This window comes from Xyrauchen texanus, chromosome 43 (genome assembly GCF_025860055.1).
Source record: "Xyrauchen texanus isolate HMW12.3.18 chromosome 43, RBS_HiC_50CHRs, whole genome shotgun sequence".
Taxonomy (NCBI): domain Eukaryota; kingdom Metazoa; phylum Chordata; class Actinopteri; order Cypriniformes; family Catostomidae; genus Xyrauchen; species Xyrauchen texanus.
Window position 1 is genome coordinate 8,126,765 of NC_068318.1, and position 15,641 is coordinate 8,142,405.

Genomic DNA, 15,641 nt, shown 5'->3' on the forward strand with positions numbered 1-15,641 from the left:
TGGTACAGAAGTCATTGCTTAATTTGGTTACACCACCAGTTCTTAAGGTTAAACGTAGCTAGTGGTTCTTAAGCTCTGCGTAAGGTAATGCAACCATTATGTAACCCGAGTGTAATGTTGCAATGCTCAGTATTTGGTAGTGCATAAATTTTAACTTAATGCCCAATTTATTCCATAACTACAGTACGCATAGCTGGTGCATCCAGACACTAAAACATAAGCAGAGTTTGAAATGTGTTATAGCATGTGAAATTACACTTTATCAAACCTTATTACGTTCAATTAAGTTCAATATCTGTTCTTTCAGCTTGATGGTTCAGAGGAGGATCTGGATCTCCATGACGACCGTATGTCATACCTGTCAGCCATGAGCACAGACTACCTGAGCATGGACAGCCGTCTGACCAGCGATTATGATGACACTGCTGATGAGGGCGGAGCTTACACTGATAACGAGCTGGACGAGTCCACAGACGAGCCACAGCCAATGTCAGCCATCAGTCGATCATCTGAGCCTGTTAGTGAGGAGGTGAGTGTATTTGTGCACACTTAATTTCTTGTCTCGTCCCTTACAGACACATCCTCAGTGTTATTTTTTACAATTGGGTGGAATGTATTTTATTTGCCCTACACCAGCTCTTCCTGGTAACATTTTAATTAGGGCTGGGTATCGAGTTTGATACATTTTAGGCACCGACCGAATTGCCTCTAAACTATCGAGTATCAAAAAATTTCTTGTCGTTCAGTACCAAATTTCGATACCTAATGGGTTAATCTTGTCAATGTCAGTGATAAGCATGTAGCATGCTAGATGTGCCCAAATCTAAAATTGCCGGTGATTGGCTGTATTTAGGCATCAAGGAAAAACACTAGTTTATGCCGGTAACGCCCAGAGATGCGCCTCACACGTGAGGCTGTAGTGTGTATGCGTCCCAAACCCTATAGATGGAAAAGATGTGGAAAAGATGAAAAGTGTGGCTACATTTCTCCTGGCTTGATGCCAACAGCACGCAATGCAATATTTGTGACAAGATAATTGCTGCCAAGACCGGCAACACAACAAATCTGATGAAGCACTTGACAGTGCACGGAATAAACTTAAGAGCAGAAAGTTGCTATGTCCTTGACTTCAAGACCACTGAGCAGGTGTCTCTCAGCGTCCTCCTGCCACAGAGCTTCCTTAAACATGCCCACCACACGAGTCCTCATCCAAAACTACTGATGAATGCAGCGGTGCTATGACAGGGACTCCGACAGGTAAGATTAACGTTTAGCAAACAAACCAACAAACAAAATCGGCTAACTTGTAATGGTACATTCTTGTGTACTTATTAACTTAATTAACATTTCTGTGCGTGGTGACATAGTCCCATAAACTGGAACCTACGTAACATTAGATATTGTTTGGATGTATGGCTATAGATAGCTAGCTAAATCGATGCTAAAAATGCTCTAAGGTTGACAGTAACTGATCAAGTTTAACTCACATTAAACTAGTTATCTTGTTAAACTGTACTTATCCTTAGGGTTGGCTGAATTAACAGTTTAACTTTCTTCTTCTTTTTTTTTTTCCTCTTCACATTAATGTTATAGCCTCTGCCCCTGCCGACCCTGGCATGAGGAGACCAGAAGGCTCAGGAGATGAGTCTGTAAAAAAATGAAAAAATAAAACCAAAGTTTTTTGAAGTAATGTTGTAATCTTATTAAAACGGATTCCATAAAATTGGTATCGAAAAGTCAAGATATCGATATTGGAAATTTTTTGAACGATACGCAGCCCTAATTTTAATAATGGAATTTTCAACTGTAACTAATTTGATTATCAAAATCTATAAAACGTTCTACTTATTCATGCTACTTTTAGTTTCAGATTGTCAGTGTTGCAATCAGTGAGTGTTCATTCAGTTTCCACTATAGTGACTGCAGTGTGAAATCAAGTTTACACACACTCTACCCCCAACAGGTCTCTTACGAAACTGCATTTTCAACACACATTCATGTTGAACAGGAATCTAGCACATTATTGTTAAAAAAGGTGTTTGACTTTGAAAAAACAAATCAATGCAGAGAATTTCTGGAGGACAAGTCTACCAATAGCAAATAAGGGTTTCCAAGATGACGAAAAGGAAACATTTTCAAAAAGAATGTATATATTTTTTTACAATGTTTATATTTACTCACATGTCAAATGGTGTAACCATATAATAAATGTGAGCTGTGAGTATAAACAACTTAATCGATGAATTCAAAAAATTAAATTCAAATGTTTTTCAAGGTAAAAACAATATTATTTGACAGATATAATGTTTTTAATAATTTATATAATTAAAGGCATATGCTAATATATGTGTGTAATTCACCTAAAAATTTAAGTTCTCATCATTTTCTCACCCTCGTGCCTCGTAGAAGGTATCTCTGTAGGTCCATTCAATGCAAGTTGAGCTTGCAAACTCCAAAAAGTACTTAAGTGGTTAAATCCATGTCTTCGAAAGTGATATAAGTGTAGGTGAGGAACAGATCAATATTTAAATCCTTTTTTACTATAAACCATTTTCACTTTCGTATTCTTCTTTTGTTTTTGACGATAATGGATATTGCCACATACTGTGCAGGGAGGAGAATTTAGATAAATAAATGGACTTAAATATGAATCTGTTTCTCACCCACACTTATCGCTTCTGAAGATATGGAGTAAATCTCTGCAGTTGTTTGGATTACTTTTATGATACCTTTATGTGCTTTTTGAAACTTTAAAGTTTTGGTCACCAAACTTTAAGTTTTCATGAGGTTGTACCATTTTACATCTGACAACACAAGCACTAATCTTACCAAGTCTTAAAAAAATTTAATAATCTGATATTTTTAAGAAGCTTGCAGACCCTGACACAGTCCTGTGGACCTTATAATATATAAGCAATGTATGGTAATATTAATGCTATTTTTAGACATTAAATAGCTTTTTATCTCTTTACAAAGTAACTCTGGATTTTTATTAATCAATAATAGATTTGAGCAACAAAGAAAAAAGAAATGAGCATTAGTCACTGACCCAGATGTCTTATACCATAATGCCATATTTTCACCCACCCAGAGAGCTATGCCGGTTCCTCATGCTCGCGTGAAGAAATCTAGAAGCAGAGAGGTGCTGCGGGGCCCGAGCCCACCTCCCTCATTTGTTCCAGAACCCCCTAAGGTGAACTCCTCTTTCTCTTTCCTGAAATATTCTTTGACCCCATACCAAGCACAAAACTACAGATGTACCCATAAAGGCCTTTGTACACCAATGGCAAATTTTCACCACAATTTCATGTTTTCCATATTGCTGCATTTTCTTTGCATTTGCGTTTAATCTAACACGAGTTCTCTTTTTTCTCTAATATAACATATATTGTATAATTTGTTTTACTTTTTAATAAACAACTTTACGGATCTTAAGTGTTTTTCTTTGCCAAATATTCAAAACAATGCCGTGACTTGCAGTGCACTGTTTGTATCAAAATGTTTTGTTTACCAAAAACGTGCTATTGTCTCCTCAAAATCTTTATTCCTGTGCTATTTTTAATAGTCATTAACTGTTGTTGGCAAGTATTAGTATCTAATAAGGGGTTTGACCGAAGATGGTTCGTTGGATGAGGTGTTGTATTTCTTGCATTATTTAGACTCTTTGAGTGTTTAAATGTTGTCAAGCTTAAATGTGCACTCAGCGATTCCTGAGAAACTCTGTTGATATTCAAACTCAACTGCCAAAGCAAACACACCCCTCCCTTCAGTGCTCCTTTGGAAGCTCCGCCCCCCCAAATTCATGCACGCAAGTTTTACACACTCCAGCTCTAGACACTCACAACTCACCTGCGACTAAATCTAACGTCACAACAATGGCTTATATGAGTTCTGTGAAACATAGCAAAATGTATGCTACCCAACTATCAAGAAGAAAAAGAGCAACTTCTGCATCCATCTTCAAGCCTTTTACCACTTGGAGGTCTCTCCACTCCTGAAAAGCCTCACCGATGTAGACAAAGCTCCTAGCCTTCCTAGCGTCACCTGTTGTAAAGGTGCGAATGTGCTAACGGCAGTCATTCACGTCGCTTTCTGTGTGCAAGGGCGTTTCGTTAGTAATTCGCGTCTCATAATCATGTAGCCTTTGGTGTGAAAAGGCCTTAAGGTTACATAGCCCTTGCTGAATCTATAAAATGTTTAGCATTAAAAAAAGAGAGATTATAAACAAATCATATTTAACAAATCATAAGAAGTTTTAATTACAGCATGGCATTTAGGTCTAGTCCCGTTGTCAAATTTGTATTATTTCTAAATGTGTGTACAGCATATTTTTATTTCGTCAACCCGCATCTCAGAACAGCAATCTGAGATTATATTCTTCTCACCACAATTGTACAGAGCAGTTATCTGAGTTACTGTAGACTTTGTATGTTCTAACCAGTCTGTCCATTCTCTGTTGACCTCTCTCATCAACAAGGCATTTCCATCCACAGAACTGCCACTCACTGGATGATTTTAGTTTTTGGCACCATTTTGTGTTGTGAGTTGAGACTGTTGTGTGTGAAAATCTCAGAAGATCAGCAATTACTGAAATACTCAAACCAGCTTCTGGCACCAACAATCATCCATGAGATTATCTAATCAGCCAATCGTGTGGCAGCAGTGCATAAAATCATACAGATACAGGTCAGGAGCTTCAGTTAATATTCACATCAACCATCAGAATGGGGGGAAAAAAATTATCTCAGGGCTCTACAGTGCGAGTATTTCACTCGCATTTGCCCCTTAAAATAGATATGTGCGAACTGGAAAAATGATTTACGAGCACAGTGTGCGATTAAAAATTACAAACGTAACCCCCCCTTTTTAAGGTATTTGTTTAAAAATTACAAGACCCACATTCCACAAGCGGCTTGTGCCAACCACAGTAGTTTTCTGTGATGACGCGGTCCAGTCAGAGAGAGAAAGGTGAACAATGGAAAAAAGAATCGTATAGGCGAGATCGCATTTTATTTTAAGCAAAAAAGAGATGAGGAGAAAGAGGGATTTGGCGAGGGGGATTCGCAAGGTTCAACTAACGAATTCTCTTCACAAGGTTTACCGGAGACGGCTAACGTTATGGATGCTGAGAGCAAAGCTGCCGTGACACCAGCTGTCACTTCAACGTCCACTGTAGCCGGTGGAGGGAGAACACATAGATTCAATGCAAATTGTCTCAAAATTTTCCCATAGCTAGAGTTTGAAAACAACATCATGTTCTGCAAATATTGTAGAGGGCAGAAACAGGTGGGCATCTCGTCCTTCGTGTCAGGAAACCCGCATCTGAAATAGTGGTCATTTGCAAACGAGCCTGCTCTTGTAGGTGAACGTTGGCAGCCGGCTCGCATATCAGAATCTATTTATACAAAACAAATTAAGATATGAATAATTAAAAGATTTAAAAATAACGAAAAAACTAATGAAATAATATAGGCCTCAATGCTCAAGCGCACACATTAGTTCTGACTGTCTGCTCTCACCTGTTGTTCCTGTCAATCAGACACACAGTGTCAACCAATGAACCAAAGATGCGTGAGGGAGGGCGGAGCCAACTTACGCTGTTCAGATTGTATTTGAATTGTTATATTTATATGCACATTGAAAAGTTATACTTTAAATGAAATAACATTCTTCTTTTTTACATTTATTTCAATTTGTGGGATGCTGCAGTTTTGTAAATGATTTATTTTTCTTTGATATGGTGCATTATTCTATTATCAGTACCGCCGCTGCCTACATGCATACTACGCAGTGTAGGACATCAACTCCCTAGGGGGGCACCATCTTACCCTAGGATGGCACCAGAAAGTCCACCGGCTGCCCTTACTCACTCGCTATACGTTATTCAAGGACCCGAATGCAGTTGCAGAACACTGACGATCGCTTCCCGCTCATATCACGCGTAGGGCATCAATTTGGCCAGCGGTGGCCCTGTCTATTATTCTGTTCAGACTGTATTCGTTTTGAATGGTTAGATTTATATGCACTTTGTTTATATACAATAAGTTATACTTTAAATGCAAATGTTTAATAGTATTATTTTTCTTAACAAATCAATGCATTTTTTTAAAAATTGTGGTTAAGGTATAGATGAAATTATAGAGTATAATTTCATTTAATAATTTAATTAGAATTGTTTTAACACCAATTATGAAAAGAGCCAGAATGCCCATCGCTAATCTGAAAAGAGATAGTGTAGCGAAACATAACATCTCATGGCGGCATATCAAGTGCTCTGGATGAGACAGGAGAAACCATCAAGCTCGGTGTCAGCAGCCTTGAGGAGGCAAGTGCTGCAGTCTGAGGAGGAGAAGGGGAAGCAGCTGAAAATAAAGATAAACAGCGCATACTTTATTGTGAAAGAAGAAGAACCTTTCATCAAATTTGGGCCGCTTATCAGACTCCACCACAAAAACGGAGTATACATTAATCCCACATACGACAATGTGCGGAGATGATCGGTCAACTTGCTGACATAATGAGACCGCTGGCTGACCTCTAAGTATGCCAGACTGTCAACATACAAAAGCAGCTGGACAACTGATATCTTTGATTCTAGTAGGCATGGGTCAATGTGTGATTTGGGAGGTATGTGCTGTTCCACAGATGTACCTTAGTACACGCACACACACTCATACACGCAGTATAATTATGTATGTAATAAACTGTTTGTTAATAAACTCTGTATTTAATTTTCACTGTGCTCCTAAATTTCTTTGTGTGCTCCTAAATTTTTTCATTTAGGAGCGCATGTACTCCTTGGGAAAAAAGTTAGCGTAGAGCCCTGGATCTCAGTGATTTGGACCGTGGCATGATTGTTGGTGCCAGATGTGCTGCTTTGAGTATTTCTGTAACTGCTGATGTTCTGGGACTTTCACGCACAACACTCTATAGAATTTACTCCGAATGGTGCCAAAAACAAAAAACATCCAGCGAGCGGCAGTTCTGCAGACAGAAACACTTCGTTAATGAGAGAGGTCAACAGAGAATGGCCTGACTAGTTCAAACTGACAAAGTCTACAGTAACTCAGATAACCACTCTGTACAATTGTGGTGAGAATATGATCTCAGAATGCTATTCTGAGATGCAGATTGGCTCTGTTTTGGCAGCATGAGGGGGACCTATATCATATTAGGCAGGTGGTTTTAATGCTGTGGCTGATATTTTTGTATATTCATTTATAAAAGGGACAATTACACTATTTACTGAATGTAAGTGCTGTCTTGATTTACTGCTTTACAAAACAGTAATAAGGTAATACAGGAACACAGCTCTCAGCTTGTTTTGGATGTGTACACTACATAAAGAATAGGGCATGCAATTGCCACTGAAAAGATAAAAAGGTATTTTAATATACATTGTTTCAACTGACAATAATTTTTGATTATTTTTATCTTAATCATGGAGCCCTTTTTTATGATCTCTTAAAAAATGACAAACAGGGGTTATGAAAATGTATGAGCAAGTTCAAACCCTTCCTGTTACTGCAGGTCAGATCAACATCACATGCCGCAGACTCCAGAAGCTTTGACTCGCGATCCAGCAGTACAGTGAGCAGTGACGTGCCCGTCAGTAATAAACCTGCTCCACCGCCGGTAGCTCAGAAGCCCAGTTTCAACACGCGGTCAGGCCCTGCCGATGACATGACCTCTGAAGACCCCGCCAACCGCTCATTCATGGGAAAGGTGAAGGCTTTTGAGAAAATGGACCACCTGGCCAGAGCCAAAAGGATGCTGGAGCTGCAGGAGGCCGAACAAGCACGGGTTTGTGTCTAATTAATTTGCGTATGCACATTTTCACATACTAATTCCCCAAAATATCTGATAGAGTGAGTATCATTTTATTTATTAAAAAAAAAAAAAGAATAAATTGGGGATATGACAGTGGACTAAACTTTTCACCTAATAATAACCTGATACTTTCTTATTGAGATTCACCCACTAATTAATTATTATTACAATTGTAAAACAAAACAGTTATTCTAGAACAGTAGAAAATCATTGAAACTTCTCATCAGACAAACATCTGGTCTTCTTGATTAACAGCTGGAAATATCTCAGAAACATCCAGACATTTATGCAGCTCCACACAAACCGAAGCAAAATCAGAACAGACCACAACCAATCGGGTGAGTTTGCTTTGAATCTCTCATTCCTGCATGTGTATAAATTCCCAATTGGATGCCAATGTGCAGTTTTCCCTCAGTAATGAGTCTCTTCCCTTTAGCTCCAGCTCAAACTCTGAATCGTTGAGCTCCTCCTCCAAACCACCCTACACTCACTACCATGCTGATGATGATGACGAGGAAGAATACAGACGCAACTTAGCCGATCAAACCCGCAGAGGCTACCACAATCCTCAGAAATACAACGACACTGAACTGTAGCGCCCAGTGTACCAGAAAACTTGTAAGCCAAACAGTGTGACAACATAACAGAGCTGAATATCTTGATCACATTTGATCTGTGTCAGAGTATTTCTTGTGCATGTCATTATTTAAAAAAAAAAGTAAAAGTGGTTAGTTATGTAATTTGGGGTGATCAAGTGTCACTTGAAACCATGGACAAATCAGATGCAAAACTGAACAGTATTTTTGTTTGACACATGCATTACATGCAGTATAAACATGCCATGTCAAGATGGTCTCTATTTTTTTTTTTATATCTGCCGTGTTTTAAATGAAATGTATATTTCATGTCTGTTTGTAGTTGTCCTGAGCAATTTGTATGTCTTTAGCTGGTTTTATTTTCCCACAATGTCATGTATCAGCCACTAGTGAAAGCTACTAGATGGAGTTGAAGTTACACATTCTTCACACTGCGATTTGACATAAACCAAAAGTGAAAGTGGTATAAATGTTATTTTCTAAAACATTTGCTGGAGTGCCTTAATACCATTGATCAAACGTGTAAGTTACTTTAAGCTGCTGTTTATATTACTAATATACTATGATTTTGATCCAGAAAACAGGCTTATGTTATAAAATGTGCAACATCTTTTAAATTGTTCAGAATTTGATCCATTCACAATATAATTCACATTATAATAGTACAGTGTGAAATGTTGATGCGTATCTATGAAATCTACGAAAACTATTCGTATCTATGATCAATACTTTGTGCTAACAATTAATACAACTCAGACTTGTGGGAAATTATGCTATTTTTAAATTTAGAAAATATAAATAAACCATACTTTTAAAATTTGTACTTCCTTGTCTTTCATTAGTGGTACTTGCTGAACTATTTCTATAGCTCATACATGGTATTATTAAACTTCAAAAGTTTTAACCCTTGTGTTCTGTTAATAGTGGTGTAACATTCAGTACTGTTTCCATGACAAAAATATCTGGAACAGCTGGTGTGTAACCTGTCTTTTCCAAAATACGAGATTAAACATTTATTGAAATTTGTTTTGTTACACCCCTAACTGCTTTCATAGTTATTAACACATTTTTTGCATTTTTAAGGGGGACTGTTTGGCTGAAGAACTCAATTAGCTCAGATTACACTATTACATATTTATGAGAAATAAGCAAATGTATGTAACCCACAAATAAGTCAAAAGCAAAGTTTAATAATTATGAAAAGGCTGCTTTGTGTCAAGTATTAGATGTGTCTGCAGCTATCTGCTGAAAAAAAAATTTAAATAAAATGTTACAATTTCATAATAATGTGAAGTATAGCTTATAATTGGCCTTAGTATTCTGCTTTTTGTTGAACGGTGTCTGTAACCCAGTGCTGTGACTTAACTTATAGATATTATCACAAGTTATACATTTGGATTAGGGCTGTCAATTAAAAATATTTAATCATATTAATTACAGTACATGACACGCAGATTAATTAATACAATTAATTGCATACATAATTACAGTATTTACTGAGAAAGGCCTCTAAATAAAGATAATTGAAAACTGTATTAAGAACTCAATATATTATTTGTTTTATTCTCCTATAATTGAACAAGCATACAGCAATCTTGCATTGAGTTCGACAATGTGTCCAGTCCAATATGTCCTGCACTATTTTTAAATTGTCGCTCTATGTACTTTTGCCTGCCTCAGATGGAGAGAACATAACATCATTAATAAAGATCACTGTACAATTGTGATGAGTGTATATTGAAACATTATTTCTGTACTCTGCCACTCATCTTTCTGTGATAGTTTAGGTCCAGTAGTGTGTTTGGCACTTAATCAATTACCATTCAGTTTTATTTGGTACTTGGATTAACTGATGCCAGTGGATTGATTATGGGCTTTCAGAAAGTTTAAGGGAGGTCAAATGCTAATGAAATGGTTTGGTTTATGCACTAATGGAATCATAAATACATCCAGTTAAATATGTAAACAGATATATTAATATTTAAATAAATAATACATCTGGACTATCATCATATATGAAGGTGATGTGGTAGCCCTGCAGGTTTTTAGATGTACACGGGTTGTTCCTGGGCGGTGAGCAGGCGGTACATGGTTGAAACATGGCTGCTGGCATAGTCTTCATATGGATCTGAGCAAATATTAATGCAGCGTCAGCTCTTATTGCAATATACATATGAGATATGAACAATCTTCTCATGAGGTGTGGCCACAACGCTCTGTGCGTTGATCTCGATGCAATGACCGACGCGGACTCCTCTCTCTGCAATCCCCCCTCACATCACACTACAGATCTGGAAACAACAACACAAAAAAACATAGTGACTACTAGCAGCACAAGATTTTATGTTAATGCCCACAAAATCTGTCAAATTAAAATGCAAATATTCTGCCAATTTAAACACGCATTCAGTAATTTTTTCCACATTAAACAAGAAATGAATTGCAACTTTGAAACATATATAAAATCACGATGAGATGAAGACTTCAGTCATATCAGTGATGTTATAAAAGCTGTTTTATTCTACATGGGGAAGGGGCGTCCTCATGGGGGCTGCCATTTTAGAATCACATGACCAGCTAAATCTCAGTAACTGTCTTGTTATTGGACACTTTCACTCTTGTATTCAATTAATCAAGGCTGATTGTGAATAGTGAATTCCTACAATGGCATCTGTCACTGAAAATTATTGATTTTGAATTATGCTGCATCCACACCTCTAGGTGTCACTGTAAGTCCAAGATGACAAGAGCAAAAAGTTACTGAGTGCAACTTTAAGGAAAAAAATGCACATTTGAATGTTAAAACTGTGCATTCGCATTCAAATGGCTTAAGACGATCATGTTCCTATGCAGAAAAACAAAATGCTTGATGCAGCGCAATGATTGCAGTTTAACACTACACAGGTGTATCAAGACGCGGTTTTAAAGGTTCAAGTTATTTTTAACTTCACATCTAAAAAATGTGGCAGTCCTGCGTGAGACGCTGAAAGAAATATTGAAACACAGCACAATGTTCAAAAACGTCCATCTGGTGCATGTTTACATAATAAAGAATTGTAAAACTGCGTTCGGTGTGAACATCCACTTGGGGGAACGTCTTTAGCCGTTGTGTCTTGCTCTCTATCGGCATCTCGCAGCATAGCATAATTCGGAAAAGTGCTTCTTGAAATTCCTGTGTTTGTATTTGATGCGCCCTCTTGTGGGTTTAGGAGAAAACGTCAATTTAAAAATCAGGAGGTCTTACAGGTTTTTTCCTCAACCTGAAATGATGTCCTGAAAATTCAATAAAATTAGCATTTTTGTCATGTTTAAGTGAAAAATTCACATTTATTTTCGCAGCCCCGTTGACAGCCATAATACCCACAATGCCATTCTGTACACTGAAGCCCAGTTGATATCGGAGTTCTGGTCTGCGGATGAGCGCCATAGTTACAGGAGGACACCTGACAATGTTACCCTTAATCCTGCATTGAAACTTAAGCCCCTGGACACAGGTCAAAAATACAACCAAATTATATCGTTCTGCTATAATACTGAGTTACATATTAGATCTGTTTAAAAACCTAGTGATCTCTAGACTTTAGTTTTAAGTTAGCACTGCCACATAAGGTGCAAATGTACAGAATATGCATTGTAAATTAAAAGTTGTCAGCATAAATAATCGTATAGTGTAGTAGCCTATAGTATAGTGTAGTGTAGTAGTGTGCATTATTTGTTTCGTTTCATGTTTATATGGACACCAGGATTATGTGTTTATTGAATTGCTTCAGTTGGTCCTCAATTTTTTCGAACATTTAAAATACATTTTAGTCCGAACTTATTGTTGATTCAGGATTTCAGTGTCAAAAACGTTCATATGCAGATTTCAAGCACAAATATGTGTATACGCATGGTTAGTGAATGTGGCCACCTATTTATTTGTCTGTTTGATCTGTTCAGTGGCATAGAAATTAACAATGTAGCTTCAGTTTTACCAACTCTTTACACTTAACAAAAAAAGTTGCCCTTTGCGCAAACTGGCGATGTTTTTGTGAACGAGTCTCGCGTGTGACTTGAAATTATGTTTTGCTGCGGCGGAACATGCAGGAGTGGGTTTAAACCTATCATCCCGGTGCACCATTTTGAATTTAGAAATTATTTTGCTTAAAAAATAACTACATTTATTTTCAATCATAATTTTATATCCATCCTATTAGACGTTGTAGCCAAGTACATTCCAAAAAATTCAGAAAGATAAATACCTAGTCAAAGTTAAATTAATTAATGCATGTTTTCCACAATAAAGTGAAAAATATATATATATATTATTTACCTACATATATTTTTACAAAACCCTGTTTTTATGAATAGGGTGTGTAAACACTATTACAGTTTTTATTTATTATTATTATTATTATAAGGCAACAATTATTTATTGCTGTCCAGTTTGTCTTTATAATTTTATACAGTATTATCATGATTACTTTGAGGATTTGTTGTATACAATAGTAATATATTTCTGTCTTATTTAATTTACTTCCACCAGGAGCTTGTAAACTTTAATGATGCGCTGACATGTTGAGAGAGGCAGTCCGACCAGACTGGTACCTTTAACAGTCATGATCTGATCACTGATGTTCAGACTTCCAGACTTCGCTGCATGTCCACTGTGCATTAGATTGGCGATGATGACAGTGGGGAGGATGGAGCCCCAGCCCGACTCACGAACACTACACCCAGAATCTCACCTTTCTGTTTATATATACCTGACACAAACACAAATCCCAAATACAGACGGATTGTTCGAAATTGAATATTAACATGATCTCATTTGTATTTGAAGGTTGAATATGTTGAAGAAGCTGTCTATACAATATTGTATTTTCCAAATGTAAAAAATGTACATGTGCAAGACTAAGCAACCCTTCATGTCATACATATGAATACTAACAAATACTAATGAGATCATCTTGGGAACTAACTTCTGCTAGGACACAAATCATTTTTTTGACTTGGGTCATCGTTGTACATGTCCTGAGTGTTAAGCAGGTCACTGTACTCTCTCTGGTTCATGTCTTCTGGGTCAATGCCACGGGCTCTCAAGAACTCCTGATATGCAAGCTGAAAGCCTGACCAATTGACTGAGCAATCAACTGAGCCTGATGCAGAGAAAGAAAATGCAAGAAACATCAAGAACAAGAATTATTTTCAATAAGAACATGACTAAATCATCCACGCACATCTTCTGATTCGAAAACATGGCAGATCATCTTATACTGGCGTTGGTCATCGCACGCTGGGTTTGTGTGTTGTGTGTCAGTGGTGTCTAAGTTGTCCCGTGCACTCTGAGAGCGAATCATCATCCTGCGAGCCATCAGCACAACATGTTCCCGATGTCAGTACGAGATGGTCCTCAGCGGATGGTCCATCATGGTGTCCTGCTAGAATGAAGATGCTAAAGGTCAATTTGTGTCAACACTGATGACTGACATGTTAAGTGACCAGTAAACAGTTCATTGTGTTTTTTTGCTGGACTTTAGGGAAGGGTTTATCTGAAACTTATGATGATACCAAAATAATAGAATGATTTGGGGGAAAAAATGTCTCAACAGTCTCAGTCCGTGTACCGATGACAGAAATTATCACAAAGTGTGTAGGCTTAAGTAAAAGTAATAAGTGCACATTTTTTAATGGACAGAAAGCAGAACTGTTTGTGCAGATCTCGTTAACTTGCTTTCTCAAACAAAACTCGTTGAAGATTTGATGCCACTCAAAACCTCACAGAACTTTGGCAAATCCAGTGATAACTTCTTTAAAAGTGCTTATCATAGGCAGCTTAGTACACAACTTTCTACTTTTTGTAAACAGGACCATATCCAGGCTGTCTGGTGCACTAGGGTTGGATATCTCTTCAGATTTCCAAATTCGGTTAGATTTCAAATCACAAGCTCTCGATTTTCAATTAGATTCAATTCAGATTAATGTGGGCATATTTCAGTTATAATGTCCATTTGCTAAAAAAAAATTATGAAGCTTCATATGTACATACATAAAGTGTGTATTAGGAATGTCAAAAATACTGATATATCGATTATTGATCGACACGTTATTTTCTCAATACGTTTTTGAGGCATAGATATAGACATTAGTTGATGGCTCCTTGGCACTGCAGAATTTTAAGCAGTTTTTAGAGTCGTTGCTGGGTGCCATCGACCATCTGACTAAAGCAAGAAATAGAAAGACAATTTTGAAATAATTCTTGTTGGCATAATGAAACATACTGTATATCCTTGGGATATGATTGGCAGGCCCATTTGAACAAGCTCCTCCTGAGCTGACGTTTGGAACTTGGAATTTTTTTTAAGATTGTCTTAATTTGTAGTTTCTCTCTCTACAATCTTTTCCTTTTGGGTTGTTAAAAAGATCAGCCAGTGAGTTTTGCAGCTGACAGGTCAGTTGCAATCAATGTAATGAGCACCACTGACATAGAGTAAAATATTGATATTGTGATTTTAAGAATTAATATTGGGATCGTTCAAATGAAGATCGCAATTAGTCAGACTCGGAATTGTTTTACCAAGCCCTATTGTGCACCCCAACTTCCAGAATTAGCATAAAACTTTCCAGACAGATCAGAGCTTGTGATTTTTGACTGTAGGTGTAGGTGTGACTTCATATGTTTTTGAATATGTTTTGGTGGTTCGAAACCGCTGGCAGCACGCACTTTCAGGAAAAATTCTTATCAGCTTCTAAACTTCTTACTGTCATTGGTCCATGTCATCAGTAGGTGTAACCTGGAGCTCCGACTACTTTGAGGCCAACAACTGATTCCTGTTCAGTCAGTTAAGATCAGTAATCATGAACACACCAGTGTGTAGAGTTATTAGCGAGCTAGTGTAAACGTACCTACTACATCTGTACAATGGTCGAGTAGAGAAATTTTTTTGCTTCTTTTTTTTGTTTGTTTAATAAGCCTACACAAGGAATAAAATCTACCCAAATACTTTTAAGTGCCCATTGACTCATTGCTTCACTCATGTGCCATCTGCAGACGAAAGTCATTCACAAATATACCCAAAGTAGTATTTGCCTATTATAATTTTTTTGTCTGTATTGTAGGCCTACCCATTAACACTATTTTATACACCAATCTTTACAGCAGTATCATTGTCATCATAAATTACAATAACAGAGTGTAACCAGTGCATATTATGGCTGTGTATAGCATGTTAGCAC

At 37.2% G+C, this 15,641-nt stretch overlaps 1 protein-coding gene and 1 pseudogene across 2 annotated transcripts in view; one reads left to right on the forward strand and one right to left on the reverse strand.

Annotated features, from left to right (window-relative positions):
• Nucleotides 1–9,225, forward strand: part of LOC127635513 (tight junction protein ZO-2-like) — a 55,403-nt gene extending 46,178 nt beyond the window's left edge. For both annotated transcript variants that reach the window (XM_052115597.1, XM_052115599.1), the window contains 5 exons: nucleotides 308–529; nucleotides 3,092–3,193; nucleotides 7,531–7,803; nucleotides 8,086–8,168; nucleotides 8,267–9,225. In XM_052115597.1, coding sequence (XP_051971557.1) covers nucleotides 308–529; nucleotides 3,092–3,193; nucleotides 7,531–7,803; nucleotides 8,086–8,168; nucleotides 8,267–8,426 — 840 coding nt within the window. In that variant the 3' untranslated portion in view covers nucleotides 8,427–9,225. The remainder of the gene's footprint in view (nucleotides 1–307; nucleotides 530–3,091; nucleotides 3,194–7,530; nucleotides 7,804–8,085; nucleotides 8,169–8,266) is intronic.
• Nucleotides 9,226–10,471: 1,246 nt separating this feature from the next.
• LOC127635504 (amyloid-beta A4 precursor protein-binding family A member 1-like) lies at nucleotides 10,472–15,173 on the reverse strand (annotated as a pseudogene).
• Nucleotides 15,174–15,641: the final 468 nt, after the last annotated feature.